A 27,756-nucleotide genomic window follows, 5' to 3' on the forward strand; every position below is an offset into this window, starting at 1 on the left:
GTCCCAAATGAATCTGATAGCTATAGTTAGAGAACTCTGACTCTGCTCGGGTCAGTGACCCAGAAGGTATCGAAGCCAGAGGGTCATAATAATTAAGTAACTAGCATTTTCAAGGGATCATTTTGACATACTTGTTAGTTTTATGATAATGGCACAGTCAGATCTTGGCAGAGGAGATGGAGGTTTTGTATTTACGTTTGGATTTGCAGGTGTTCATTTACTGTTAGGGGTTATCTTAAGGCTAATAGTTAAGGTTGTATTGGTTAGAACAAAAGTCACCTATACTAATCTGCCTCTTCAGTGATGCGTTGTCCACATGCTCCCTCAACAATACTGACATCTTTGTTTGGACAAAAATAATAATGTCCCCAGCACACTGGGGTTAAAACAGAGGTTTTAGTTGCACAATTTTTGCAAAATATGTGGAAGCCACATTGCCTCGTCAAGGCCCCTCTGTGTAATGTGGCCCTAACTCTTTTGCAGGATGGCTGGTGAGTGTGCTAGGAAATTTTTGTTTTTGTACTTTGTAAAGCCCTCGCATGTGCACCTTGCTTTAAAGCTAGTTATGAATTGATGTGTGTTTGCCATTTGTTTCACTTTATTTGGACTTCTTTTGGGTTTGGTTATCTTGATTGGCCTGCCTGGGAAGACGTAGCTACTGCGCATGGACATGGGAGTTAATCTATCCAGGCACCATGGCATGCTGAGATTGTAAACTTAGCTGCACGTGTGCAACTCAGTTCACATTAAATTGGTAGTAAGCAGCTGTGTGCTGGGTGGGGTTCTTGCCCTAATTTGCAAGGATGCACAGATTGATCTGACAACGATAGAGAAGGTAAGGTAAGTGTGCCCTTCTCCAGCGCTGTTAAATTGATCTTTGGTCCCCCGCTCCCCCCCCCCCCCCCACCTTCAGATTCCCAGGCATCCTCTTCAGCGATTGAGTGGCCACTGATGATGTTACTCCTGCACATGTGCACACATCAGGCCCATATACGACATCTTAGAGATACCGGAACATGTGCTGTACAGTGTACACAGAAAATTAAAATTCACTGGGGGAAAGGCTCAATTCTTCTGGCTCAAATAGCCAGGGCTCAGCAACCCACCACTTATTTTGGGGCTATTTCTGACCCGCTGGGGATTTCTCATTCTGATCAGGGGAAGATATCTGAAATTTTTTGTACATTTTATGTCTCCCTGTATAAGACAAGGGCGGACTATGCTGAGTCTGATCTGGATGATTATTTAGATAACATACCTTTACCTACCCTTGCGGTAGCTGACAGAATGGACTTGGAGGCACCCATCACTTTGGAGGAACTGGAGCTGGCAATGGCTAGTTTCCCGAATGGTAAGGCCCCTGGGCCGGACAGACTTCCTATTGAAGTGTATAAGACCTATGCCACGGCACTTCTCCCTACCCTTCCTACTTTTAGCGCAGCCTTCTCTGAAGGAAGCCTGCCCGCTACTATGTACGAGGCCACCATCATAGTTCTGCCAAAAAAGGGTAAAAGTCCGCTGTTGCCAGAATCCTACAGGCCTATCTCTCTTTTGAATACAGACATTAAAATTTTAGCTAAGGTACTTGATTCTAGGTGGTCTAAAAAGATTGCTTCGGTCGTACATTCGGACCAATCCGGATTTATCCCCCACAAATCCACTGCTATCAATATACGCAGAGTGTTTTTGAACATGCAGCTCCCTGTTGATAATACGGGTAACAGAGCACTGCTTGCCTTGGATATTGCCAAGGCGTTTGCAGTTTGGAATGGCGATATCTGTGGGCGGTCCTGACCGCCTTTGGTCCCAAATTTTGTAGGTGAGTCCGTTTACTTTACCATCACCCTTCTGCTAGAATAAAAATTAATGATTCCCTGTCTGCTGCCTTCAAGTTGCAGCAAGGCACCAGACAGGGATGCCCTCTATCCCCTTTCCTGTTTGCCCTGGCTATTGAGCCCCTGGCGGTACTGATTCGGTAGTCCTCAGGCGTTACAGGCTTTAAGAGAGGTGCCCTGGAAGAATTGATTGTGTTGTACGCAGATGACACCCACTTATTTCTGGCAGATGCATGGTCATCCCTCTCTAACGCTATGTCCATGCTACCTACTTTTGCCAAATTTTCGGGCCTTGTTGTCAATTGGGAGAAGTCCAACCTGCTTCCTATGGACCCCCTGACCCTCTGGCTCCTGAGATGTCTCATTTGCATGTCCAGTCGGCTATTACCCATCTGGGTATACAGATAACAGCTTCTCCCCTTGACTACATTACTCTGAATTTACTCCCCCTTCTGGCGAAATTTAGATCTCAACACACTTCATGGGCCAAATTACCGCTATCTGTGGCAGGAAGGGTGAATTTGATTAAAATGATCTGGCTACCCCAATTATTGTATATTATTCACAACTCCCCTCTGTGGATCCCTAAAAAGACCTTTCGCCTGGTCAACGGAATATTCAGGGACCTGGTCTGGAAGATGAAATCCTCCAGGCTACGTAATCATGTCTGCAGGAAGTGGACGATTGAGAGGTCTTCCTAGGTAACTACACCAAATTTCAAATGCAATATCTGCAAGCATTGAAGCAAAGGCAAAAATGTGGTCCCCATGTTCACACCAACCAAAACCAATCTGCAATGGTCTGTTAGTATATCTCTAATTTCTTGTGCATCATGCAACAGAAGGTTAACATTCACCTAGTGATCGCTCTCTAGAACACAGCGCTCCACTTTCAGGGCACATTAAAAATATCGCTTTTCTGTAGATTATCTACCTACCAAGACTAAAGGCATCAATGGAAGGGCAAGAACGTCTCCAGGCACGTCTGCAGGCACCGAGCGTGCACATCTGCAAGCCGACTAGTGGAATATATAAGTTACCGTATATACTCGAGTATAAGCCGAGATTTTCAGCCCATTTTTTTGGGTGAAAAGTGCCCCCCTCAGCTTATACTCGAGTCAGCGCCAGCGCGTCTTCTTACTTACCTCGCCGAGCGTCGCGTCACTGCTGCTCGGTGTGCGGCGCTCCGAGCGGGGTCATCTGGCAGTCTCCGGGTCCTAATTTAGGTGGCCGGAGACTGCCAGATGACCCCGCTCGGAGCGCCGCACACCGGAGCAGCAGCGACGCTCGGCGAGGTAAGTAAGAAGAAAAAAAAACCCCCCGCAGCGGCCAGTCAGGCAGGGGAGCAGGGATGAGTCAGCGGCGCGCTGATCAGGCGAGAGGAGCTCCAGGTGGGGTTGTAATTTAGCGGGCAGGCACCTCTGAGCCAGCTAAATTAGGACCCCACCTGGAGCTCCTCTCGTCTGATCAGCGCGCCGCTGACTCGTCCCTGCTCTCTCCGTGATGTGATGATCCGATCACCGGCACACAGTGAGTGAGGGGAGGGGAGGGGGGGGGGGGGTAGAGAGAGAGATTAATTAAGCAATTATATATGTATTGTCTGCACTGTATTAGCAGTATATACTCTATATGGAGTATATACTGCTAACACAGTGCAGACAATACATTTACAATTATACTAACATGAATGTATTAAATGATCTGTATGTAGCCCTGTACTATGGATCATTTAACCCATTCATGTTAGCAGAGGATCATTGTAAATGTATTGTTGCAGGCACTCTATATGTACATGTACTATATACTACATATAGAGTGCACTGAACAATAGATTTACAATTATCCTCTGCTAATATGAATGGGTTAAATGATCCGTAGTACATGATATGTAGCCCTGTACCCCCTTTTCCACTTACAGAGCTAGGTTATTTTTCTTTTAAATAAATATTAATGTATTTTAATGGTATCTATCTACCAGTAGCTGCCTCATTTCCCACCCTCGGCTTATATTCGGGTCAATACTTTTTCCCAGTTTTTTTGGCTAAAAGTAGGTACCTCGGCTTATATTCGGGACGGCTTATACTCGAGTATATACGGTACTCATATCGTGGAATAAACTGCAAAATGACCGTAAAAACTAAAAACTAAAATATATGGCGCAGTACTCAGGCAAAGAAAACTGCAACATAAAAAAATGTAAACTGCTAAAATTAAGTATTCCCCAGAATGGGCTTCTTCTGGGACAAAAGTTCCATGTGGCCCTTCTGATAACAAACAGAAATACAATCACACTGCAAAGCTTGCAGATAGGACAGTTTGGCATTTGAAGTGAATAAATCAAATATTCTCCTGTTGGTTCTTCTTCCAATCAAAAGAGTCTATGTGAAGGTCTTAGTGCAATCTCAGATTTTTTTTTACCCTGGGAAGGTCAGGGAGATTTTTCTTCGATAGGAGGTGGGCCCCTTGGCATGCTGTGGCCCTGGAAATTTGTATAAGTCCTTGCATGTCAATTTGTGGATAGTTAGCCGGGTTCAGAATGAGGTTTGGAGAATTCTGCATGATCAGGCGGTTCAGCTACAACTCCGGTGTTAAGGCGATTGGTCAATCTCGGTTTTTCAGCTTCATATTCATCCCACGCCGCCTTCCTCTCCTCCTCTGTGAACGCTTCTTTCTCCTTGTGGTCCAGGAGAGAGTCATGTTCATGGTAGGTGACTATTTTCTCCTTACTAATCTGCAGAAGCTCAGCAAGTATAGTGTGCCTCGGCAGCTTGGGGGTCTCCCTCTTCTTCTCAGGATTAGTGTCATCTAGCAGGTCCAGCTCAAACGTGTACAGCTCTGTAAGCTCGTTCATGGTGACGCTTTATCTGCTGCTGGTCAACCACCCAAAATAAGGATTGCTTGGTGAGCTGCCAATCATAAATTTTCTCTTCCATGGTCCCCTGTGCCAAAAAGCGGTACACAAAGACAGCCTTGGTCTGAACATACTCTGTATATCATAAGATGGATTCCACGAAGCATCATCACACGATTAGCAGCCACCAGATTTATACCCAGGGATCCGGCCTTCGTAGAAATGAGTAACAGCACCCCCTCACATTGGTGACGTCATTGAACTCCTCGGCCCGCTTCTTCCAGGTCGGAGCGGTGGTTGACCCGTCCAGTCGGTAGAAGTCAATATTCCGGAACCACTTCCCTTTATAAATAACGGGTCTGGGTTCTGTTCCTTCCTCCTCCTCTTCAGGTTTATCCATGCTTGCCAGTTCTAGAAAATCTTCAATCAGGTCCAACGATATGAGAGACTGGCTTAAAACTAAAACTTTATCACCGAGCTCTTCCGCCATACGAATCTCAAACAGAAGGCTAATCTTTCCAGAATGTTCCAGCACAATTGCGTCGGCTTCCGTCACAAAATCTTTGTACCAGTTAGGAGCCAGGCTGCTGGGAGTGGAGGACGATGTCGCTTTGCTTTTCTCCACGTTGACGGGAGGAGTTTTTGTCGCCTCCTCTGCATCTTTAGGATTTCCTCCGCAGGATAGAGAATTCCACACCTTGATGACTTCCATGTTCTGGTCACTTTCCTCCTCGATGGAGCTGCTGGAGTTCCCTCCTTTCTTCTTTGATTTCTTTGTCACAGAGGTTTCTTCTTCAGAACTCAGACTGGAGATGGTTTCCGCAGAGTCAGTCCAGGTGTAAGCACCAAGGGTGAGTCCAGATCAACCTTAAAATCTGAAAGTCCTGGAAAAGTCTGGTGCCAGATTTACCTCGGCCTCGGCCTCTTCCTCCTCCACCCTCACCAATAGCAGCACCTGTAATATTATCCAGATAGTACTGATAGAGTTTACACTGGATGGGTGTCATCCGCACTGAGAGAACGTATTCATACTTCGGAGGCAAGAACTACGTAAAAGCCGTGTGATCTCTTCTCCTGGAGTCACTGGAGTCCTCCTGCACTTGAATCCATCTTCTCTTCTTCTGCCTCTGCTTGTAGCTTCTTTGGTTTTCCTCAGCCTCCTTCTTTGCTGCCCTGGTTCTGGGCCGTTGATCGTCATCAGTCTCTCTGTCTTCCTCGCTGACATCAGAAACTTTGCTGGCAGATTCATCACTGCTTACCTTTCTTCGGTTTCGCAGTTTTCCATCTTTAGAAAGCGCAGACTTGTCTTTCTTTTTCTTGCCATCCGATTCGCCTTTGCTCAGGGACGGCTTGTGCCACACCAGGCGATGTCTGTATCGGGGCTTCTTCTCAGATTCAGAGTCACTGTCCAAGTCTGAACGGTTTTCATTGGTCTGATCATCATCGTCTTTGTCTTTCTGAGACTTCACCTTCTTCTCTTTCTTGCCTTCTTCAGGCTCATCAGAAGATTCTTCATCATCATAAGACAGATGGTCTTGGATTTCCTCCAGATGCATTTTCTTGGTGATCCAGAACAATGTTAGTGAGTAGCCTGCCGAATAGACCGAACAGCAGTGAGTAGCCTGCCGAATAGACCGAACAGCAGTGAGTAGCCTGCCGAATAGACCGAACAGCAGTGAGTAGCCTGCCGAATAGACCGAACAGCAGTGAGTAGCCTGCCGAATAGACCGAACAGCAGTGAGTAGCCTGCCGAATAGACCGAACAGCAGTGAGTAGCCTGCCGAATAGACCGAACAGCAGTGAGTAGCCTGCCGAATAGACCGAACAGCAGTGAGTAGCCTGCCGAATAGACCGAACAGCAGTGAGTAGCCTGCCGAATAGACCGAACAGCAGTGAGTAGCCTGCCGAATAGACCGAACAGCAGTGAGTAGCCTGCCGAATAGACCGAACAGCAGACGGCTCACTTCACTTGGGGTCGGTTGTTCACTCGGCTGCCCTTGGCAGCTTAGTGAATAGACCCCTAGATTGATGAGCGGTAAAAGCTTTTAAAGCATTGCCTATGGCCAATTTTAGGCATGGTAGGTTTTTTTTGCGATTTCGCAAGCGCACGCAATTTTGAAGCTTGAGCTGTTTTGTATCTATTTCCCGACGTGACCCCGTCTTTTATATTTAAAAAAAAAATTGGATAATAATAAATGTTTCATAACATAATGTAGGGAAACATTTTTTTTCAAAATGTTCAGTTATAAAGTAAAAGATAAAAACACCAGTGGTGATTAAATACCACCAAAAGAAAGCTCTATGTATCCACCAAAAAATTGTATAAAGTTCCTTTCAGTACAGCGTTGCATGACGGAATAAATGTTAGTTGAAGTACTGCAGCGCTGAATACTGAAAAATGGCCTGGACAAGAAGGAGGTTTAAAACCCCGGTCAGCAAGTGGTTAAAACATTTGATATATGTTTGATTGGGAATTAAATATGGGTTTGAAAGATTTGCAAATCATTTCATTCTGTTTTTATGTAGATTTTACACAGCATCCAGATTTTTTTGGAATAAATATAAGTTCTAACACTATTGATCCAGAAGTAGGCAAATAGAACTACAGCTGCCTACCTAGCCCTATGTATGGACCGGGTGCTTATTATAGTTTTAATTTGCCATTATTCCAAAGTCATTCTGCTGTTTGAGACTATTGTTATCTCTCATATGCCAAAACAGCAGTATAAATAGGCCAAATGTTTTTTTATAACTACACAGATGAAGTTTGTGTACTGCTGAGCTGTAAATGCAGTTGAGGGGAAACACAGTCTAAAGCTAGCCATACACCTTACAATTATCTGCAGATTTTCTATGGTCAGATGGAAAAAGTGCAACAGATTCCTCCATCTACGCTAAACTGTATGGATGGAGTAATCTCCACCTGGGCCAATCTGTTGCACTTTTTCCATCTGACCACAGAAAATCTGCAGATAATTGTAAGGTGTATGGGCACCTTAAGGCTTGGGCAAGGTTTCTACAATTACTTGTATGCTGTTTAATTTTTCAGCATAAAAATTGTAATTTCAGGAAACCTGGTCTCAATGGTTTGGTAATGTGTTACCAGCGAATGGATAATTCCTCTTACCAACATACTCGTAGCCTTGTCTAGTGTTCTCCATTTGAATGTAGTTTATCCGATTATTCTGAGATTTTGCAGACTGATAGGCGTTCAGCAAAATTTGTGACTTTTCACCATAGACACCGCTTGGCCGGATGAAACAAGTAGTTAATTTCTTTCCATTGCTCATCTGCAAAGTAATAACATAAAAACTACATTCCAAAAGATGGTTACATGGGAAAGCTGACAAACAGCATAGGAAGAGATTACCAAACTGTAGTTCAATTCTGATTGCCATCTCTTTCAGCAATTGACCCCTTTGCTGCTTTTTTTGTCTTATTTGGGGGAATTTTTTTGTCTTATTTTCATCTTTTATTTTATTTTGTAGTTGATTTGAGGTCAGTGGTTACTTTTAGCTACTGTCCCATCTATAGCATTTTTTTAATGCTGCAAAGAGGAGGGGTGGTATTTGGGGTTTTAAATTTAAATTGGGGGTACATAATTTAGGATTTTATGGTGAGCCCCTCACATTATCTTACTGAAATTCACCGTACCACCCTATCCCCATGAATGAAATAAAAGTTAGGCATACTCGGTTAGGCCTATTATCCATTAATAAAACAGTCCTGTTGCTGGCAGATTTTACTGCTGTATCTCCTTGAATCCATCCAAAATCAAGCTGCATTTGCCCATCAATACAAGCGCAATTTCATGAAGAAATACCATTTTGTTATCAGCATGGAAAGGGGTTTATTTAGGAGGATCACACTTTGATTATCTTTGGTAAGGCCCAAATTCTGTACAAGTAAAGAGATATGCAGGAATAGTATGTACTGCATAAAAAATGTCATAACCCTGCATACACAATACCACTGCTTCCTGTTGACATTGTGAAGTGGCACTGCTATTGCCTGAGAGCCCATGCAAAATTTAACTTTCATTCAATGTTACTTGAAACAAATATATGTGTACAGTACATGAAATATAACTCATTCCATACTACTTGAACTGTTTATTAAAGTACATACCTGCTTACCATTTGCCAAGTGGACTAATTTTTCAGCCTTGGCCTTTGTTTTACCATAAGTCAGTAAGAGCTCACCATGATAGATTGTTTCCTCTGTGACTCTTAAAACAAAATGAACAGGACGTTTTAAATGAATATAGACGGCAAGATATATTATCATACTTCCATAACTTTGATATGGAGTCAATTCTTAAAGCACATTTTTAAAGAGTAAAGTTTTACTAGGAGGATTATTAAGAAGTGTATAAAAATTGATGTACTGTAGATAACTTTATTATGAAACCACGGATCTCAGGGTGATTTTTTTCTCTATAGTTTCTTTTTACTTTACGTTTGGAAATAAGCAATTATGACCACATTGCCCATGTCTTACTTTTGAAAATTTGCAGTGTGTTAATGTACACATGTTAAAATGTGGTATTTGCAGTTATGTTAAAGTTATGTTTAGGGTGTATCATGAACCATAATCACATTCATTCACAGATTCCCCACACACACACACACACACACACACACACTTTATTGAATTGCCGGGTGCTTAACCCTGGGGCGTTATGTTGATTTTTACATTTAGATCAGCTGTGCATCAGCTCCACCCAGCTCCATGTGTCATCTATTTACAGAACTATCCACAGGGATTTGTGAATGGTAAAACTGCAAGTCTTAAGATGCCCATACACCTTACGATTATCGGACGAAACTTTTCGTCCGATGATCGAACCGTCGTACGATTTTCGTACGATGGCCCCATCCTGCCCCGATTATCGCAAGGTTCAATCAGCGGTAGTTAGAAAAAAACACCTGGACGACTTGCGGTAATTGACCGCAATTATTTTCGTTTGCGCATGCGCAGTGTTAATCGTACGACTTTTGACGGACGGAAACGCCACCAACCATGCGAACATCGTACGATCAACCAAAGTTTTCAAACATGCTTGACCGTCAAAAGTCGTACGATTGTACAGTACTATCGGTCGGGCACTCTATTCACACGTTACGATTGTCGTACGAAAAGTCGATCACATACGATTATCGTACGATAATCGTAAGGTGTATGGGCACCTTTATCATGGCATGGCAACTGACAGATCTCAATGGAACACAAGTGTGGTGATGTCATTGCACTTGTTGTCAATTGATTACTTTCTCCAGTCCTACTGCAAAAGGTCTCTACCCCCATACAGACCTGGGGCTGGAAGGTTAACAATGCAGATGCACTGGGCTCATTTGCAAATGCTCTGTAAAATATAACATAGCTTCTAAGGTGCAGGTGTCAGGACTATTTAATATACCAAATAGTGCATAAAATACAAGACTCATGACTGTGTTGTATGAAAAGTGTAGCGATCAGGACTAGTCAATACACAACATAGCATATAGAGTGAAGTGGCCAAGTTTATGTAGAGTTTACAAAGCAAAAGTCAGAACTAATGTACAACATAGCACATACAGTGCAGCAGTCAGGAGTACAAAGGTCAGGAATATGTGATTGCACAGTACAGCTTGCACAGTGCGATAATCAGTGGTAAGTGTCCCTGTTGGAGGTCAGTGTGCTCCTTTCATTATTGGTCAGCATTCCTCTTTACACATTGGTGGCCAGTTCTCAGCATGCTCTTTTACATTGTTGGCCAGTGTTTCCCCCAACATTGGTAGTCAGAGTGCACCCTTACATTGCTCACTGGTGGTCAGGACTAAGTGTGCACTTTACATTGCATTGGTCATCAATATGTCCCCTTACATTGTTGGTAAGTGTGCCCTCTTATGTCAGTGGTCTGTGCTCAGCGTTCAGTGTGCCTCTTACACTAGAGGTCATGGCTCAGTGTGTCCCTTATGTTGTTGGTCAATGTCCCCACGTACATTTGTGGTCAGTGTGCCTCCTTGCGTTGCTGGTCAGTGCTCAGTGTATTCTCTTACACTGATGGTCAGTGCTCAGTGTGTACCATTCTGTTAGTGGTCAGTAAGCCCCCTTCTATTTGTGGTCAGCATGTCCCTTTACATTGGTGGTCAGTATGTCCCTTTACATTGGTGGTCAGTATGTCCCCTTCCAATTGTGGGCAGTGTGTCACTTTCTGGTCATTGTGTTTAATTCAGTTAGTGGTCAGTGTTTCCCCTTAAGTTAATGGCTATTGTCCTCTGACATTGGTGGTCAGTGTGTCCCCATACCTGGGTGGACATTATGTCTTTTTATAGGTTAGCTATCAGGGTGTCCCTTACATTAGTGGGCAGTGTCTTCCTTTACATTGATGGTCAGTGCTCAAGTTCTCACCCTGGCTGCCCCGCTCTTCACAAGCAATCATCAGAAGCATCCTTATGCAGGTGGGGAGAGAGCAGGCCAGATGGTGGTCACATGCAGAACCATTATGTCCCTGGCGCTAATTTTGAGGCCAGTAAATTGCATATTTAATAGGCGCCTATTCCTCCCAGCGAAATACATACGCATAGGCTACGGAATAAGAGCACTGCCCTCCCCAAGAACCCAGGTCAGCCAGGGGAAGTGGCTCACAACCAATCTGACAGGCATAAGGTGGCAGTGTAGGCTCCGCACTAAGAAGTAATTAAATTACATTGTGGGCCAGTTGCATTCTTGGAACCCGGGGCACTGAACATCAGATGTGGAACACATGCTCCGGGTGACCGTCGCAAGAAATTCCACTGGATGACTCATAACTGTGCATTGTGGTGTACTGAAACCACATGTGTTGAGAGGCACTGGCATGGTGTTTTGGGGTCCCATTCAAAATAAATGTCACTGTAAAACACCAAAACAAGGACTGTGCATTACCCTGTGTTGTGATACTATGGGGTCTATTCACAAAGCTGCCGAAGGATCTGGCCGTAGCTTCGGCCGATCCTTCGGCTGGCTTCGGCCCCAGGAACTGGGTGTTACTGCAACACAAACATTGTTTTTTTAATTGTATATATTTAATCATAGGGACTGTTTATTGGATACAGGTCCTCTCAAGTGTTTTCCCCCGCCCTGCGTGGCATGCTCTTTTAGTGGGGTTGGTGTTAGTTCACAACTAGCTATGACTAAGGCCGAGTAAGGCAGAAACGTGTGTGGAATAAAGTGCATGTGGAATAAAGTTTAAATTTCTTCGGGAGATTATCGTGTGCTGGTTCCACAGTTTTTGAGCCTATTACTCCGGAAGAGAGTCATCCGTGCACTGAATGTGGATTGCAGGGAAGCATGATAGGGGTGAGCAGTGCGCTTCCTGTTTTCAGCTTACAGCAACACAGGTGTGAAGCCACACTGACATGTGTACATCATGCTTACTTTTAGTAAATCAGAACATAGAATCCCCACGGCATTATGCTGGGACCTAATGCATGTTGCACATCGTCATCAGGGCCGGAAACGCTGCCCCGACAAGTAAGTTGAGACAGAGAGACACTGCACAGGTCAGCGCTGCTGCGGCCGGCGGCGACTCGTCCCTCAGATGCTGCCCGCAGCTGTAGCCCAAACTGAGCTCGATTGGACGGCTGGAGCCGGACTTATGCCGGCGCCCGGCGACTGTCACCGTCAATTTTCCAAATACATACATACACACACACACACATATATGAACAGAACAGTGATAAGAGAAATACCTGTATTACCCAGACTGATAAAACTTTGACACAGAGTTCAGTAACCTTGGCCGTGAGAATGGCTGAGCACCTAATTTAGAGGTATTTACTAATGAATGCGTGTTATCAGCTTTTCAGGCTCCTTTTAACTCTTCAAGCAAGGATGATATCAGCAACATAAATGCTCCATCTGCTTCAGAATGGATTACAAATTAACGCAGCGTGACGTGTATGCCACCATGGAAATATTATGCATTAATATTGCTCAGTTTTAGAATGTTTACAATCAACACTTGCTTTTACATTTACAGCAACTGCAGGCAACACGTAAAGTGAACTACTAGACATGTAAGCCGGCAAAAAAATTTGTTTCGGATGTTACGTTATTTATTTTTCTGGGATTCGGGTTTGAAACACAGCCATTTTGCTTATGGCTATTTTAAAGTGTAAAAGCAAGCTGGCTATTACTCTGCCCACTGCCTTGCGTCAATTGTCAAAAATGTGTGTTTTGTTCAATTAAAGGAATTTTTTTCTAAGGTGTTGTGTATTTATTTAAATTTTATTTAACCCCTTATTTGTTCACAAGGGGGGGGGGGGGCATCCGGGTACCCAGATGAGCCCCTTTGCCCATAGACCCCCACAACTACCGCGTCAGGGTTGTGGGGAAGAGGCCCTTGTCCCCATTGGGACCCCCCCTGGAAAAGCACCCTCCCAATGCCAAGGGCATGTGGCCCGGTATGTTGAATTGAGTGGGGGGCGCTCGCTCGTCCCGCCCTTTTTTGACCTGCCAGGCTACTGCCCGGACTAAGGGGGTGGTATGGGATTTTAGGGGGTATCCCATTTTTTTAAAACTTTTTTGGCGTTGGGGTTCCCTCCTAAAATTCCTACAGGACCTAAAGTGTCTGGTATAAATTGCCGTGGAACTGCACGCTGTTGTTGTTTCTTTTTACATGGGGTCCCCCCTAACACTCCTTTTAGGTCTGGTATAAATTGGGGGAGGGGGGAGGACTCCACGCTGTTTTAAAAAAAATGATTATGATTTCTGTGAACAGTTAAACACTTGTGTATTCTGTAAAAGCTGTCAGGTTCTTTACATTTGGGATGGAAGTGTCCTCAAAGAAGCAGAAGCTGTTACAGAATAACACAGATCTCTCAGCTTCTTTCATCATTTACATTTTGTAACAAAATTGTGTTACTTTGTTTTCATTTGAAATACAAGTGCAGGGAAGCCAGAGAGCTGTAAATTATTATTATTATTATTATACTACAGGATTTATATAGCGCCAACAGTTTGAGCTGTGCTTTATGTAAATGACAGCTCTCCTGCCTGTGTTTAGTTTCCAAATGAAATTTGGATGTATCCAAATTTTGTTATCAAACATTCGGATTCGTTCAGATTCGTTATTTCTGTCATTCGGATGCGTCTGAATGTCCGAATTGACAGAAACGAATTACACATGTCTGTGAACTAGTAATTCCAGTAATTCCAATAATTCTGCAGATTGTTTTTTCAAAGTAGACCTGGAGGATGGAAAGAATTATAACTAAATGAATACAAGGCATGGGGGACCTCAACTATAAAGACTAATAAAATGGAACCAGCGCATTCTTGAGGTGATCAAGCACAAATATCACACACACACACACACACACACACACACACACACACACACACACACACACACACACTAGTATATTTCACAAAAAGGTTTGGATGTATTCCTAAAAAAGGTACAAAATATACATGACTGCTTACATTTAAAACATTTTTTTAAATCATTTTTCTTTGGTCGGCAGGGGAATGGTAGGAATGTGAACTTTTTTTTCACAGAAGGTCTGCTTTAACAGTTAGGGGTCAACTAAAGGCTTACATGATGGTTAGGGGACATGTTGGAGCACACCTAATTTTTAGCCTATTTTCAGCTCTAAAAGCCCCATGGCACCAACAAGGAGTGTAAGGTCCTCTCCAAAGGAAACTAAAGTATCATCAAACTGACTTTCCTGAACTCTAATTCTGCTTGCCTATAGGTGTACACTGTGGAATTTGAATATACATCAGTTGACTGTTGATGTATGATGATGAAATGTGCTTTATGAGAGTTGTATAATTCAGGGATTTTTATACTACTGATGGTAACTGCATGCAGTTACTACTTGGTTTACAAAAAATATGCCCTCTTCTATCTATTATCATAAATGTCAGAAAAATAGAATGGGGAAGATGTTAGCTAGTAGAATCCCTTTAACGTAATGATCACTATCTTTCTGAAGGGTCAGTGACCAGCATTACACACATAGTTCAATTAACAACTAGTTTCCTTAGCTTCAGCAAAACAGTTATTAAAGCCAGATGGTGATACAACTACATGGGAAATATAGTGTGGGAGGGAATCAAAGGTGGGGTCAGCTTAAAGAGCACCTGTCATAAAAGAAGTAGAGAGACAGAGATTGCTGTTCACCTTCTGAAATGGCTGTCTGTGTGGGGGCTTTATAGTGTCAGAACTCAGAATTCCATATCTTCTACTGTTTATTCGATCCCGGTCAGTAAAACTCAGTATGCATTATAGACAAAGCATCAGTAGGAGAAACTAACATAGCAGTGGCAGCCCTCATGGTACATATATGTTCCACCATTGCCCACCCTTAGCAATTTAATAAATCACCACTGGATTGCATGTTTAGTAAACCCCTCATTATCTGGCAGTCTATCAACTGGCACTCTCAAGCAATCTGCAAAAAAAATCAAGGACAAATATGCTCTCGTTTTTTTGCGCCTGCTTGATAGACATGGGGACACTAAAAAAAATGTAAGTTCTTTGTTGACATTCTGCTGCCAGCCGGTGGCTAGATTCCTGGGTCTTCAGCAGAATGTAAACAATGGGGAGCAAAAGCCAGCCTGCTATAGGCTTATTCAAGTTGCAATAGCCAAAAGCAGGCTGGCTGTTGCACGCACCCACTGAGCAGAGGAGCGGACCTGAGAGGCTCTCTCTCAGGTCCGCTCCTCTGCTCAGTGGGTGGATTTTGCCAGGGGATGGGGGTGTGGGCCCCGGGGGGTTGGTTGAGAGTTATTATTAACTCCCTAGCAACCAAAAACTACAATTATCCGGCACCTATCGATCCCCGTGGGAGCCAGATAACTGGGAGTTTACTGTATGTAGACAGGAAGTGGCTACAAAAAGACTCGCTGAGATGCAAGGAATAATGAAAAAGTCCAGAAGAAAAAAAAAAACCATGGCAGATATTTAGAATACATAGTTCTTTAGAAAAGTAAGTGTCATTCAATAAAGGTCCAATAAAGGCCCATTTACATTTGTGGGCTGCTTTTGAATGAGCTCCCTAACACACCAGAAAAGGTGAATGCACTACATTTAGCAGTGCACCACAATTAAATAGTGCACTATAGTGCTCTGTGGTGTGTTGGATACCATTCAGAATAAATGGTAGAACAGCCCACCAACACACAACGTGCACGTTACTGCTATGCAATACAGTAGTGTAAATCCGGCCTTACTGTTTTTATAAATCCTTTAATACTATATAGGAAGGATGTTTATTGTATCTGCTAAATCATTATTTTTGTCCCCATTTCACATTCTAGTATCGAGTGCAGAGTTCTGTTTGGTTCACGTTGTATAGCAAATATACCAACTACAATGTCTGTCTCACAAGCAGCTGCTAGAGAGAGAATCAACACACATAATGGGTTTAATCACAGAGAGGAGTTTAATTAAAGTGGAACTAAAAACTTAATTTAAAAAAACTGCTAGAAAGTAGAATGATTTTTTTGCAGAAGCGGCATGTAAAAAGACTGCTTCTTCTCGCAGTTTTTCAAAAATATTTTATGTCTATTGTATGGCACATATGTTGAATCTTACAGATGCCGTCTGATGTGATGGGTGGACTGAGGGCTCTGATGTGAACGGAGGTGGGCATGGGGCTCTTATGTGAAAGGGGGACCACACTTTTTTTGTGTTTTTGCATTGGGTCCCCTCTTTAAAATCCATTCCATTTTAGACTGGAGCCCTTCGAGAGCTTGCATACATTTAAAGGGTTCTATGACTGCCAACGGGTTGGGAAATGCTGGTCACATTCAGTCAGCTGAAGGAAGGCACACTTGGAATGTAAGTGTGCCGTAATGTGCCTACTTGCACATTATGGTAAGAGCCCACCTGCCATCACAGACGATGAAATTAAATATAATTTTCATATAATTGATAGCTAAAATGTGGAAGTGTCTTACCCCTCCATTGGATCTAAATTTGTGTTTGGTCCAACAGCAGCTATTGAGCTTGTGTACAGTAAGAAGGGGACAGCTGAGGCCAGACAAGCTTTTATAACATTCTCTGTCCCTGCAAAGAAAAATAAAAAAAATTGAAGTCCTACTTTCTAGATAATCACTGTAGCCACGCTTAGGGCCCATTCACCCCAGGTGCATTGGAGCTGAGCTGGCAGCCTTGTCCTGCATAGTCCCAACACACAGACAAAAAAAAAAATGAAAATGTGCGATGCATTGCGATTGGTGCATCAGTAGTGTTCCCTTTCACCCCTGACCCTGCATTTAGCATGGCATTCTGGCATGAACCCGCCCTTACAGCCCAGGCCCATCTAAAGCCAAACTTTTTTTTTTTTTTTCTAGTTTTTAATAGAGTAGGGAAGAGGCAACACTCCTCGGGTTTTTATTGCAGTCTGTGTGTCCATCTGGGAGATTCACCCCTCCATTTTTCTTGCTGCTCTTTATCACCAAGACTGAAAATGAAGGAAAATCCCACATTTTAATGTTATGAGCAGAAAAGGAAAAGAGGGGAAATCTTCCAATGGGAACACTTGTTGAAGTTGTGCCCCACTCTAGAGAGATTACGTCTCTCTCCCTTTTGTATCTATAGGACAGGAAGTCCCCAATGAGGCACACATGGCAAAAAACCTACCAGGAATTTCAACCCTTCTAGGGATGTTCAGATACCAAGTAATGTATTCGGTACAAGTACATGTACAGATACTTTTCCAGCTCCAGGACTAGGCTAAAGAAAAATTAAAAAGTTAGGAGGCAGCTGCTATTTTTAAGGAGCATACGGAGCTCCTAGGATTTGTACATTTCATTTTAATGCATTCTTTTTTTTTTTTTTAATAAAACATATAGAAGTGATGCACCCATACCATTTTTCCAAGTACAAGTACTGATACTTGTCCATGCACTCACAGATACAAGTACTGATACATTTTTGTTTATTGTCATGTGACAGTTTTTCTAAAACAATACAGAGTCCCAACTGCAACTGCTGCAACCCTGGTAGTTCTCATGAAAATGCCAAGTATCGGCACTGGTATCGGCACTGGTATCTGGACATCCCTAAAGCCTTCCCTACTCTGTCCAAATTAACAAAAATACGGGCTTGGCTTTTAGATACAGTTTAACATACAAATAGAAACATTCCACTAGATATGAGACAGGCTTCACAAACCTCCCGCTCTTTGGAGGAGCATTTACTGCATAGATTTAAAAACTGCTTCGACTCTATTGTTCCTCTTCAATAAAAATAGTGATGACAGTGTCAGTCTGTACTGCTTTGCTCTCCTGCCAATGCCAATTCTACAATCCCCAACAGTAAACATGGAAACCCAGCCAAGTATTTTTCATGTTTATATGAATCCTGGGGAACAGAGATGCCAAAGAGCGGTCAGATCATGGCTGCAGGATTGTATTTAGAAACTGTACTGTCCTGAGCATACCTGAATAATAATGTCATTTTATTACAAGCTCTGCCCCTTGTCATGGGATTATTTTAGCAAAGACTACTGTTAGAATGTACTATAGGAGGCAATGTGCTTTCTGCTTTATAGGTAATTTTTTTAAATTGTACAGATCACCAGACAAGAAAAACTTGTTGAAAAGATGTTTTCATGATTTCTGAACTAAATAGAACCTTCTGACTCCTTTTAGCATTCCTTGCACTTCTTTTCCCCTACAGTACTCTTTACTTGACCGCTCATGTTCAGAGGGGGAGCGAAGTAAGAAACAAATGAGAAAAAAGTTATCACAGCTGGTACATTTTCAGACTTGCTGCTGCCCCTCTAACCGTGTAGCCAGAGGCAATAGCCCACAAGTACCCATATAGTAATTACAGCTTGTAATGCACACATTACCACAATGCATGGCAATGTGCAATGCAATGCCCTTGTCAATGCAATTCCAAACCTTTTTTGGCATTAGTTCTCTTTTGGGTCACAGGAGTCCATTAGCAAATGTATTCCTTTGGCACAAAACCCAGCAAATATTGCACAGAGCCGCACTGCAGCCAGAAAGGATCCCGACAATATTGTCGGCATCCTCCCTGCTACCTGATTGACACCTGGCTCTACCTCTCTAGAGCCAAAGCCAGCTGTGCTTGCCCCCTCCCCTGCCTGTCCCTCCAATGAATGCTGGAGGAGCAGAGAGGGGAGGGAAACAGTGACCACTCTATGCAGGGAGAAGATTGTGAGCTCAGCAATCAGCAGTTTGTGATTGCTCAGTTCTCGATCTATAGAGCCGATGTATGACAGCTGCAGTGTCACACGTCACCTCTGTGGAGATGAGTGCATTTCACTCTCCCCATAGTTCTCCTTCTACACAACGCACGGCAAAACATTGACCACCCTGTACTAGCTATCCCCACTATATAGAATAGTTACATATAATGCAGTGAAACACAAGTAGGGTTTATATTTCTTTAAACTTGCCTCCAACATTTATAGCTTCTTTTTCCTTTAATGGATGTTCATCCAAAAAATCCACAAGAGCAGCTGCATGAATGACAACATGGACATTTTTAAAAGCTTTCAGAACTTGGTTATAGTCAGTAATTTCTCCTTTAATGAAGGTAATTGTGGTAGAACCTGTTGTGTGATAGAATGAAATACAGAAAAGTGAAGATTCAAAACTGAGATCATCTAAACCTTATACATAAAAACTAGCCACCCAGCTACCTGATTGACAGCTGGCCCTGCTTCTCTAGCGGCAGAGCCAAAAGTGCCATTCCCTGTCTGTCTCTCCAGCAGGGGCTGACTGGCAACTTTTAGCCCAGGGTGCAAGTACAACCCAGAGGCCCATGGTGCAGCGACTTGGCCCACCTCCTGCTTTGCCTGTTCTCCCTGTCCCTGCCTGCCACTTTTGCCATCCATGTTAAGGTAGTGTCAATGGTCAGGTGATGTGAGGGCTCACTAGTCAGTCCATGAAAGGGGTGACTGGCTGGGGGATGGGCTGCTGCACATTATACAGCAATGCAGAATATTACAACCAGCTATAGAGGACTACAAATTCCAGCAATACATTATACAGTAATGCAGAATAATAGTATAATAATTTGCTACATATTCTTTGCTCTGCTCCGGGGTGTCAGCCTGATGTCTTAGTCAGAGGGTCTCAGGAGGAGTGTGGAGGTCTCAGAAGGGGGGGTGTGGGTCTCAGTATGTAACCTAGTGCAGAGGTCAGCGGTCAGTATTTAACCCAGTGCAGAGGTCAGTGGTCAGTATGTAGCCCAGTGCAGAGGTGGTCAGTATGTAACCCAGTGCAGAGGTCAGCGGTCAGTATGTAACCCAGTGCAGAGGTCAGCGGTCAGTATGTAACCCAGTGCAGAGGTCAGTGGTCAGTATGTAACGCAGTGCAGAGGTCACTATGTAATGCAGTGCATCAGTCAGCATGTAACGCAGTGCATTAGTCAGCATGTAGCGCAGTGCAGCGGTCAGTATGTATCACAGTGCAGAGGTCAGCGGTCAGTAACGCAGTGCAGCAAGCATGTAATGCAATGCAGCAGTCGGTATATAACGCAGTGCAGCAGTCAGCATGTAATGCAGTGCAGTGGTCAGTAACATAGAGCAGCAGTCAGCATATAGCGCAGTGCAGCAGTCAGCATGTAACGCAGTGCAGCAGTCAGTGGTCAGTAACGTAGTGCAGCAGTCAGCATGTAATGCAGTGCAGCTGTCGGTATGTAATGCAGTGCAGCAGTCAGAATGTAATGCAGTGTAGCAGTCAGCATGTAACGCAGTGCAGCGGTCAGTAACATAGTGGGGCAGTCAACATGTAACGCAGTGCAGAGGTCAGCGGTCAGTAACGCAGTGCAGCAGCCAGCATGAAACGCAGTGCAGCGGTCGGTATGTAACGCAGTGCAGCAGTCAGCATGTAACATAGTGCAGCAGTCAGCATGTAACGCAGCGGTCAGTAATGCAGTGCAGCAGTCAGCATGTAATGCAGTGTAGCAGTCAGCATGTAACGCAGTGCATCAGTCAGCATGTAACGCAGTGCAGCAGTCAGCATGTAACGCAGTGCAGCGGTCAGTAACGCAGTGCTGCAGTCAGCATGTAACGCAGTGCAGTGGTCAGTAACATAGTACAGCAGTCGGCATTTAACACAGTGCAGCAGTCAGCATGTAATGCAGTGCAGCAGTCAGCATGTATCGCAGTGCATCGGTCAGTAACGCAGTCCAGCATGTAACGCAGTGCAGCAGTCAGCACGTAACGCCGTGCAGAGGTCAGTAATGGTCTCTCACATAAAAATACCTGTTCATAAAATTTAAACACATATCTGTAGTAACATTATACATTGGGCAGTCAGACCTTGTGGTGATATCCTGCAAAAATATCTTTCTGATCATGAATAGAAAACTATTGCTTCTGTGCTGCTTTATATGATATAAAGCCTACAGTAGTTAGCCTAGATCCCATGGTCCCTGCCTATTAGAAGAATTGTGGATGCTTTTTTACAGACTATGGAGGTTCCATTGGTTTTAATCACAGACTTTGCAAGGTAGACATGCAGTGAAATAAGAGCATCGGGAATAGTAACATAACATGATGCAATACCACTAAGCAGGTATAAGAGCCTGTGTAAGTAATATGCCAATATGGTCACCTGCATGTACATATGTAATTACAGCTAAAAATAAGTTTAAAAAAATAAATCATAAGATTATGTACATTAGGGCCTGTGTTGATGGACTTTGGGCTTTAGTTACTGGCATTAGTTTAGGACACTAGTGACATGTGCATTTGACCTGCAGTTGACCTCCTTCTGACCTTCCGAAAGCAGGTTTTGCATTCTCATACTCTATCATAATCTATCTAATGCACATTAAAGAGACAATGTTTTCCGGAATTATCAATTCCATTCGACATGCATAACTGTTCATATTTACCCAGGGGCGGACTGACAACACATGGGGCCCCCGGGCAATACAAGATTATGGGGCCCCCTTGTGCTCCGCCCATATACAAGTCCCTCCCACACGCCCCACCTGCATAGACATTCTTGTGTCACAGAAATTTTTTCTCCACATTATTCTTCAAATAGTGGGCCAATTCACTAAGATGAATTGCCGGGGAACTGGCTGTCTATGCTTCTGGGCTGTGAGCTGTGGGAGGTTAGTGGGAGGGGCCGGACAGTGTCAAAGTCAGTGTTCTATAATTTTTCTCGATCCTATACATTTTCTCCACTGTGTCACTTCCAGTGTGGCCGAGTCATCCGAATCAGCTGTTTTCATGACATGCGCACCTGGAAGAGACGCTGTAGAGAAATTTATCGGTTGAGGAAAATTATAGCACACTGGTAGTGTAGGGATGCCTCGTCAGTGCTGTGCGCGTGTACGACTGCTGCGACCCTGGTAGTTCTGCCACTAACTCCAAGCTGTAGAGGGACTACAAATCTCAGCACATTATACAGCAATGCAGAATAATACCACCAGCTATAGAGGACTATAAATCCCAGCAATACATTATAAAGCAATGCACAATACCACCAGCTATTGAGGAATACATTATACATACATTGAGGGGAATTTATCAAAACTGGAGCAGACAAAATCTGGGGCAGCTGTGCATGGCAACCAATCAGCTTCTCTCTGTCATTTTCACACCTTAATTGAACAAACTAAAGAGAGAAGCTGATTGGTTGCCATAGGCAACGGCTCCAGATTTTGTCTGCTCCAGTTTTGATAAATTCCCCCCAGTGTATAATGTATTGCTAGGATTTGTCATCCTCTATAGCTGATGGTACATTGCTGTGTATAATATACAGCACAATGTACCATCAGCTATAGAGGACGACAAATCCCACTCTCCCAGCAATACATTAAAGAGCACCATGTGGGGGGGACCAGGAAACCAAAACCTTCCTTCTGACACCAGCTCCGGAGCCACTTGTTAAGCTCCCTCAACTCGCGCTGAGCTCCCTCAACTCGCGCTGATTATGTTCCCAGGGACATTTAAAAATGTCCCTGGACTTTATTTTTAAAATCTTGTCACCTTACCCTGGTGGGGGCTCTCCTGGTGGTCAGTGGGGGGCTCCCTGGACCCTGGTTGTGGGGGGACTGCTGTGGCCGCCGTTGCAGTGGCTTCCAGCCAGCCCGGATTGCCTTGTATGCAATCCGGGCCGGTAATCAGGCATTGTAGAGGGCAGCCCGCTGGGGACCTGCCGAGGACCCCCTTGAGGAGCGAGCAGCCGGCTATTACAGAGCTGCATCTGACGCGGGAGGGCTGATCGGGTGCAGATGGCAGAGAGGTAGCGGCGAGGGGACGATCAGTGACGGGCCCCCTGATGGCCGCGGGCCCTCGGTCCGTGCCCGACTGCCCGAATGGTCAGTCCGCCCCTGTATTAACCCACATTTAGGTAAAAAAAGGTTAAAAAAAACTATTAACCCAAGTATAATAAAACAATAATAAAATAAAACATACCTCCTCTTAAATCTTTAATAAATTCACCTTCATTTACATCAAAAATCTTCACTTCTTTCACATATTCTTCTTTGTGCAGAAATGTTACAATATGTTCACCAATGAAACCAGAACCACCAGTCACCAGGTAAACCAGATTGTTAGCCATACTAATGACTGGTTAATTAGATCCTGAAAAAGAAAATATACCTCTAATTTATGATATAAAATTTGGTTCTGCAGCTGTGACTTAGAACATATGTACAGTCATTTTGTTTTTAGCTTTGGATAGTCTGGAGGGCTTAGAACCCTTTTTAGGTTAATATTGCTGTTTGAGTCTGTACTGGGAAGATTTATCCTATGAATTGGTCTTGATGACTATTGTCTCTGGTGCAGAAACAGATGGAAAAATCCAAACTTGATTGCAATAAATGAAAGAAGCATTATGTGTGTGTGTGTGTGCTGTCCAATGTTGTCTTCATTTTAACAAAAGAAACTAGAAAGAGAGGGGGATATCAGGAGTGTAGCTGTGCTTAAGATGGTCTTCTTTGAGAGAAAGGTGGGTGTTCACAGCCATAGAATGAATAAAGTATTGCCCCAGTCAGCAAATTTGGAGAAAGTTGGCAGTCCCTATCAATCATTCATGTGATGGCCAGCAGAAGTTTATATGCAGGTGAGAAAATGTTGTAAATCCCCCCCCCCCCCCCCCCCAAAAAAAAAACAGTTTTGACATTATTTCTCTCTGGAGAAATGCTGTAAGGTCTTCTATTGTCTTATTTTCATTGGTTGAAGGAAATTATAAGGGTAGGGACCTAAGGGTTTCGCAGATAGACATTGAGGGATGATTTGCATCGTTTCAGCAGAAACTTCATAATATGAAGTAGATAACCCATTGGGTTACCAATACCGACAGAGGTGAGATGAAGCATTAGTTTGTGAACTTCAGATCAAAGTGAAGACATCAAAGAGCAGTTCCAGAAGACGTGGAGTATTGTGCCTGGTTTTGCTTGTCATCTCTAATAGGTCTAATTGCAGCCTTGTTTCTGGAAAGTTAGCTATAGATGACTTATGTGCGAACAGGATGACCTTGTCAATTTGCAAATGTGTTTATGATGTTTGCAGGTCAGCTTCCTACTTGCATATGTATGGAGGGAAATATCCATATGGGGAGGGAGTAGGTGGTGTCCTGACAGGGATTTTCAAACTGGGTGGTAGGTCAGGAAAGTTGGTTGTGACCTGGAACAGATTTTAAATTGTGTCAGACTTGATATGTGGCCCATACGTCTAAATGTGGTGAGATCAGATGTTCAATTTCTCTTTGGCTCAGCTAGTGAAATAAATAGGAGGGAACATACAGTATATGGGAGAACAAATTACTGTGGTACATCAATAGGATGTGTTTAAATCCGGTATAAAGATCTGAGGCAAGGTGCTCATCTTAAAGGCACTGCTTCTCCCAAACCATGTTGGAGCCATTGATTGCTAGTGATGGAGGTCTATGTAGATTTTGGTAAGCAGGGGGAAAACATTTGCTTTAAAAATTTGCGCAGGATCAGGGGTGATTTTGGTTCCCATTTAACTAAGGCAAGCATGGGCCCAGTTGAAGGGGAACTCTCTCTGTAGTGCTACCATTCTACCAGGGGTGTGGGAGATGTTGAGGAACTCTGATTTGGCATCATTTAGAACTGTTCCGTCAGGGAAGCCCAGCAAGCAGTCATAGAACAGGTACTGTGAGAGCCATTGAATATGCGCGTGTGAGACGGTTTCATGCTAGTAATGCTAGTAATCGTGCACATGTGCACGGCGCTCACGCAGATTGGTGTGCACGTGCTAATCATGGCACCAAAAGGCCTATTTAAACTTGCATCCTGCATGCACTCAGTGCTGAGAGTTCTTCAGCTAGTGTCTAGCGTTGATCAATATAGAGGTGCACAAAGCAGAGAAGTATGCATGATGTGGAATCTGTCCCAGTTGGTGACTGGTCTAGTTGTGTATTGCAACACAGGAGTGGGCTTAGAGGTGACACAAGGTGCCCCAAACAACATAGAAGGGTTGGCTGTCTGTGAAGTAAGCATCATATGCGCTATAACTGAGTGAGTATTACGATGGGAGGCACATTTAGAGTTACAGAGTACAGTCTTTATTTATAGCATATGGATAATATAAAAAGCCCTACATTATTCATCATATAGGGTATAGACAGTGTGTACAATTTTTACAAAATTTCACCCTCTCTTTTCTAAATGCACTGCTTAGAAATATGCATTCAGTTTCAGGAAATCAATACAAATAAAATCAGTGTAACCTGATAAAAATACAGGTTTTATGTGAAATCTTTTTCCTGGGAGGAATTCTGTAACCAGATCCTACTTACATCTACTGTAACTGATGTAACGGCCTTTTGATCCCATACACTGATATTTATCTGCCAAGTTCTAATATAATTCTAGTGCAATAGAAGCTGCAATTTAATACTGCTCCGTAAAAAGATTGTGAATTCATGTGTACATAATAAATGACATTCAATTCATCTTGTCCATCATGCAAAGTGGAGTTCTAGCCAAACCTTGTTTTCCCTTAGTAATGGTCAGACTGGAAAAGACTTACTATTTGTCCCAAAGGCACAACAGAAAAGCTTTAGGGTAATTCAAAAAGTTTGAAGTCTGGAAAGGTAATTTGAGGGGGCAACACAAAAATTAAGCTATATGGGACTTTTAGGATTTGTTCACACCAGCAAGCAATGCTGACTGGACAGCCACTGTTGTGTGGTGAAAGAAACAGTGCTGAATGCATATGACATTTCATTCAGTTCCAACAGCCACAGTGTGGTGTGATGCGGTTGTACTCCATTGCACCACAATGCCCTGAATAAACGTACTGGATGCAGTACTTTTTTCAGCACACACCAACATAAGGCGAATCGCCTTGTCTTTGCATTGGGACTGTGATGTAGCCCAAGTGCCTTCCAGCCCAACCCCAGTGCAATTGGTGTGAGCCAGTGAAGACCTTAAAGTGAAAAATCTCACATGGATATTACCTATGTTTTTCAACATTTATGAATCAGAGGGTTTAAAGTTGTCCGGGGTTCTCAATGTGTTTCATGGACTTCTTCAGAATAACATGGAGGATCATGTGTAATTTCTATATAGCAGTGCCTTACAGCAGAAGAACTCCAGGCAAGCCAAAAACTTACCCTTGCAGTGGAGCTACCTTGCACTGCAAGGGATAAGTGCTGCTTTTGTCTAGGGGGCTCAAATAAAGCTGTATTACTTACCTAATCCTCAGTTCTGTTGGTTCCCTCCGGGCTGCTAGATCCTCTCCTCCTGTGGACTCTGGCGGTCTAAGGACCACTTATGTTATCACATATTATGCAGGTCCATTGACCTGCAATAGAAATGAGGAAGCCACGGAACATGTCACAGTCAGAGCGGAGGGGAGTAGAGGCGAGTTCTGACCGTCACGGGAGCAAGGATCAGATGAGTTTTTCTAATTCATAGACAAAATGAGCACTTAACCCTTGCAGTGTGGGGGTAGCCCCCCGGCAAGTGTACATTTTGGTTACATTCCTGGAGTTGTTCTTTAAATCACTCATCATCCTCACTGATTCAAATGGAAGGGTCATATAATCTTCTGTGCTTAGGTGTGTAAAGAAGATTATAGACGAGGCTGCTAATCTAACTGCAAACCACAAGAAATTGTACTTCCTCAAATGGTAGAATCCCTGATGTATAGACTGCGGCAAAAATCCCAATAGAAAATACCTTCCCTGCTGTGCAAAATGGCAAATACTTACATATAGCATACTATAATGTATATGTAATTCCAATGGGGCAGGCAGACAGACACAGATGGAGTAGAGCTGCAGACCCAGGTCTGGTCATTGACCTGCATCATGCCATAAAAATAACTAACAGAGTTAATTAGGGTTATTCACAGAAGGGTGAAGAGTTTGGAGAGGGCAGGAGAAGAGAACAATCTAGGGCAACATAGCTGAACTGGAAAGTGAGCTGAATTGGAAAATGTTTCCAGTTCAGCTATGTTGTCCTAGATTGGTCACTTCTCCTGCCTTCTCCAAACTCTTCACATTTTGTGAATATCCCTGTTAATCTCCATTTCTATTGCACAGTGCAATTAAAATATGTCTGTTTTTAAAATATACACTATCTGATCTTATATATACAAGCCACCTTAAAAGTCCTATATGGGTTCATGTTCCATATGTTAAAGAAAAACTCTGGGAAGAATACAAATTGACCCTTGCAGTGGGGCTACCTCCTCCGCACTGCAAGGGTAGTAGTAGTAGTAGTAGCAGTGGTGGTGGTTGAGATTTGTTTTACCAGTTTATTTTAGTTTTGTCCACCTCTGGACAGAGAAATTGGGAGTGCTGGAGGATAGAAAACTGTTTTTATTGAGAAAACATAGAAAAGGAAGTGATAATAGTGGGAAAAAGTATTTCCTGAGAGGCATGCCTGATTTTATTTCTGTTTTGTTGCTTTGACACATTTTCTCTAAGAAAGACATGAACATTGAGACAGGGGAGTGATGAGATAAGTAGAATGTTTGTTTTATTGTAGTACAGGAGAATTGTGCCAGCAGTAAAGAGCAGAGTATCGGCATCCATGAACGGTAATAGAACCCCCATGCTGCACCTAGGTTAATAGTTGTCTGAGGCGATGGTTACGGGGGGGGCGCTGGCATGT

At 43.4% G+C, this 27,756-nt stretch overlaps 1 protein-coding gene across 1 annotated transcript in view; it reads right to left on the bottom strand.

Annotated features, from left to right (window-relative positions):
* LOC108801722 (3 beta-hydroxysteroid dehydrogenase type 7-like) overlaps positions 1-23,244 on the bottom strand; it is a 28,446-nt gene extending 5,202 nt beyond the window's left edge. Inside the window, exons 1-5 of the mRNA XM_018573633.1 lie at positions 23,078-23,244; positions 19,094-19,249; positions 16,620-16,728; positions 8,814-8,913; positions 7,813-7,975 (exon numbers count right to left, since the gene is read on the bottom strand). Of these exons, the coding sequence (XP_018429135.1) occupies positions 7,813-7,975; positions 8,814-8,913; positions 16,620-16,728; positions 19,094-19,249; positions 23,078-23,225 (676 nt within the window). The 5' untranslated portion in view covers positions 23,226-23,244. The remainder of the gene's footprint in view (positions 1-7,812; positions 7,976-8,813; positions 8,914-16,619; positions 16,729-19,093; positions 19,250-23,077) is intronic.
* Positions 23,245-27,756: the final 4,512 nt, after the last annotated feature.

This window comes from Nanorana parkeri, unplaced genomic scaffold (genome assembly GCF_000935625.1).
Source record: "Nanorana parkeri isolate BGI_ZX_2015 unplaced genomic scaffold, ASM93562v1 scaffold48, whole genome shotgun sequence".
NCBI lineage: Eukaryota > Metazoa > Chordata > Amphibia > Anura > Dicroglossidae > Nanorana > Nanorana parkeri.